General features: G+C 31.7%; 1 protein-coding gene across 1 annotated transcript; it reads left to right on the top strand.

Moving 5' to 3' along the window:
- The first annotated feature begins 1,805 nt into the window (after positions 1 to 1,805).
- Positions 1,806 to 3,579, top strand: LOC104239834 (vascular-related unknown protein 4-like). Its single transcript, XM_009794559.1, has 3 exons — positions 1,806 to 2,243; positions 2,645 to 2,707; positions 3,287 to 3,579. Exons 1-3 carry the CDS (start codon positions 1,908 to 1,910, stop codon positions 3,419 to 3,421), a joined length of 534 nt encoding a protein of 177 aa, XP_009792861.1. The 5' UTR covers positions 1,806 to 1,907; the 3' UTR covers positions 3,422 to 3,579.
- The last annotated feature ends 452 nt before the right edge of the window (positions 3,580 to 4,031 follow it).

The raw sequence follows: 4,031 nt of genomic DNA, 5'->3' as shown, positions 1-4,031 counted from the left end.
TTTATTAAATCAATTTTAGCACTTAAAAATGCTTTTCTGCACCTAATGCTTATCAGCTAGTTGAAAACAACTGATCCAAACTGGCTCATAATAGCTGCTAATGGTAGCGGCTGGTGGTGATTGTTGATTATGGTAATAGTCGATGGTGGTTGACATAGTGGTTATGAAAAGCCATCTTAACTAGCAAAAATCTATGAATAGTTTCTTAATCCAACGAAACTTGATTGCAGTTGGTCAGCAAGGTTTTTTTTTTTTTTTTTTTTTTTACCTGAAATGCACTTTGTAGAATTTAACTCAAACCGAGCACTAAGATGTACTTGTCTCTCTATTCATGTTTGTACTTGTCAATCTTTGTCTTACCTAATTTTTTGTTCTAAATTTTTTCCTTTTCAATATCCCTATCTAAAGTACATGTATCGGAAAATATATTGGGAAAATGATACCATATAGCCATTCTAAAAATAATAGTCATAAAATGTATATATATATATATTTTGTATGTTATATACAAAAATTATACAAATTTTATACTATATTTTTTCGGCTATCGAGTGTAAATAGTTTCTAGCGCGTGCTAAAAGTGATAATACCCCCGAGAGCATAAATATATATGATTTATTTTAGATTATAAATTTTAAATGTTTTACTTTTTTTTCTTTAAAATTTATATCCAATCAAATAATGCCACATAAATTGAGACGGACAGTATGTACGAAAATTGCATAGATAATGGCACTCTTAGGAAACAAATGAAAATTATTAAAATAAAAAAAATTGTTGATACGTCAGGGAAGATACTAAATTAGTGGTGATCGATTATCAAATCTCTTAACATAAGATCCAAAAATACTTTAGAAAAATTGTTTTGTCAAACCGTTATTATACACTTGCCTCTAATTTCTGAAGTCAAGACATAATTCACATCCAATTATAAGGTCTCATGTGTTGACAATCACTAACTTTTATTAGTAAATCATTCTTCATTAAATAGATGAATAATTAGCAAGAAAATAGTACCTTTTAAAAATCCAATATTCTTCTTCTTCTTCTTCTTCTTAGGCCTTATCCTCTCTTTTATTTTTCTTGTACTTTTCCTACCCCTTCCCTAATTCTATCTAAATAATGACTTCTTTATCTTTTTGGCTTCTAAAAAAAATATTACTAATATATTATTAGTAATAATGATGAAATGAAATCTTGGAGCAACGGTTATTCTGTATGACCTATAAGTCATGGGTCCAAGCTGTGGAATCAGCCACTGATGCTTGCATCAAAGTCGGTTGTCTATATATAGTAGACCCCTTCGGGGCCGGGTGTGACCCTTTCTCGAACCACATATGAACGCGTAATATTTTATGCACCGAACTTCCCTTATTACTAGTAATAATGAGTTTCTAAGAAGTTTGTAAAAACTATAAAGAAAGCTCAAAAGGGAAGGGAGAAATGACAAATGAAAAAGTCTAAGTCATTTTATGACCTAATGACCATTTCAATATATTAAATTGAAAGGAAATAACACCATAGAAAATTAGATTCTCCAAATCTTTGTTCCACTAATTTAATCCTAAAATCATAAAATGTCAAATCCTTCTAACTTCTCTCTCTCTCATCTATTTTCTCTGTTGCATCTTCTAAACTTCTCTTTTTCAACTCTCCTCTGGCCCACACTCAAAGATTCCAATACCCCCACCCCCACCCCCACAACCCCTCCCCCCACAAAAAAAATCAACTCATTTCTGGTATTCTTATTCCTCTATATAAATTCTCAGCAACTTTCCAAATTTTTGTGAGACTATAACAAGAAAACCTAAAGATAACGGAGGATAAAAGTGATCTATTTTCCATAGTTCAGGAGTATTTTTGGCCCTTTTTTGATTTTTTTTATCCATTTCTTCTTTTCATTGTAAATGGATAATTATTCTGCATGTAATAAGGGGTTTTCTTATAGTACAAATTACTCAGAAGAAAATCCAGAGGAGAGTAGTTGGACATTTTATTTACAAGATTTCATGTCCAACAATAATGAACAAATTACTTCTTCATATTCTGGCTTTGAAAATAATTCCCTTTTTTCTGATGCTGCTTCTTTAGCATCTTATGAATTTACCAATAATAGAAATAGTGCTATAGATATTAATGAAAATAATAAGAATTTTGGTTCCAAAAAGAGAAAGATGAAAAGAACAGCAGCAGTAGATGATGATCTTGAAGATACTGCTAGTTCACCTGTCAATAGCCCCAAGGTTCGTAAGTTGAACATCCTTCCAGATATTTATACTATATATATAGTTCAAATCTATGTTGCTCGAACTCTTTAAAAATGTAGCCAGATGCTTGTCGGATCCTGTAAAAGTAGTGTATATTTGGAGGATCCGACATACGGTTGTGATAGCATTTTAGAGAGTTCGCGCACAAGATATAGTTCAAATATTACTTTATATGCATTTATATTAAGTCTTGAACACCTTAGCGAATTTTCCGGCTTCGCCACGGCCCAAGAATACCACAAACTTCAACTATCATAACTTCTGCAAAACAAACTTGATTAGTATAAGTAGCTGGTTTTCTTGTTCTTATTCACTTTCTTTAAGGTTTTTGTTCTCTTATTTTTATTTATCTCTCATTTTTTTCTTCTATTTTGCAGGTGTCTTACATGGACCAATTGTGCATTAGTCAGAAAGGGAAGAGCACTGCCAGTATTTTTGAGGTAAAAAAGAGAGTGGAGTTGAAAAAAAAAAAACAGAATTTTAAAATTATTATTCCAGTTGTTTTTTCGTTCTATACTTTTTGTTTCTTCACAAAGTTTAAGAAAGGATTTTTTTTTTTTTTTGTAACATATCAATAGTACTGGTCTTAAATATGCTATGACATTTACTCTAAGAGCATATTATTAAGGGTAAAACAAAAGTAAAAAATAAAAAAAATCAAATATAAAAAGGTGTGATTATCTCTTTGGAACATATTATAAGGAAAATAATTTCATATAAAATGGAACATGCAAAGTATGTCTTTTTAGATGCGGAGCTAGAGGATCGGTTATCTATCTACGTGAACCCAATAACTTTTATCCAATATATATTAAGAAATTTGATAAATATATATCTCCAAATTAAATATTTGACTTTAAAATTGTACTATTAACTTGAAACAACTACCGTAGAAACTCATAAATTTTAAATTCTGAATTCGCCTCTATCTTTTTAACTTACATGATTGTTATAACATAATTGCATAGGTACTTATCATTTGTACTCAAGAATATTGTTTTGGAATTTGGTTTCAACAGGGAAAGGGAAATACATCTGGCCAGATGATGACTAGTGGATTAAATGTTTCTACAAAGGAAAATGACTGTACAGAACTGAAGAAAAAAGGATTATGTTTAGTACCTGTATCCATGTTCACAAAGTACATGGATTAGATTTCCTACAGCGCGCATAAATGTACATAGTTTTTATTTTTTTTATTTTTTTTTTACGAATCAGAGCGATAAAAAACAGTGAATCTTGCCAGCAAGGTCTCTGCCGTTTACAATACCTTGCATATTTCTCTATATTTAATCCTACATACATACATGGACATTAATCTGATGTATCATATATATATATATATATATATATATATAGATATAAAATTTATTGAGAAATGATGGTAACTAAAGATCGATCACTCTATAAATTAGCTGCAATTGCGCCTTGCTATGTATTTATGAAGAGAAAGAGAGAGAAAAAAAGTAGCAGTGTCCGAAATTAACATGCATGTGATAACTGCTTTGACAAGAGGGGTTGCTCTGATGGTAAGCAACTCCCACTTCCAACCGAGAGGTTGTGAGTTCGAGTCTCCCCAAGAGCAAGGTGGGAAGTTCTTGGAGGGAAGGATGCCGGGTTTCTATTTGGAAACAACCTCTCTACCCTAGGGTAGGGGTAAGGTCTGCGTACACAGTACCCTCCCCAGACCCCACTAAGTCTCCCCAGACCCCACTAAGTGGGATTATACTGGGTTGTTGTTGTTGTTTTGTTGTTGTTGTTTTG

The sequence above is a fragment of the Nicotiana sylvestris genome, chromosome 8, assembly GCF_000393655.2.
Source record: "Nicotiana sylvestris chromosome 8, ASM39365v2, whole genome shotgun sequence".
Lineage (NCBI taxonomy): Eukaryota > Viridiplantae > Streptophyta > Magnoliopsida > Solanales > Solanaceae > Nicotiana > Nicotiana sylvestris.
This window is presented reverse-complemented; position numbering and strand designations above follow the sequence as displayed.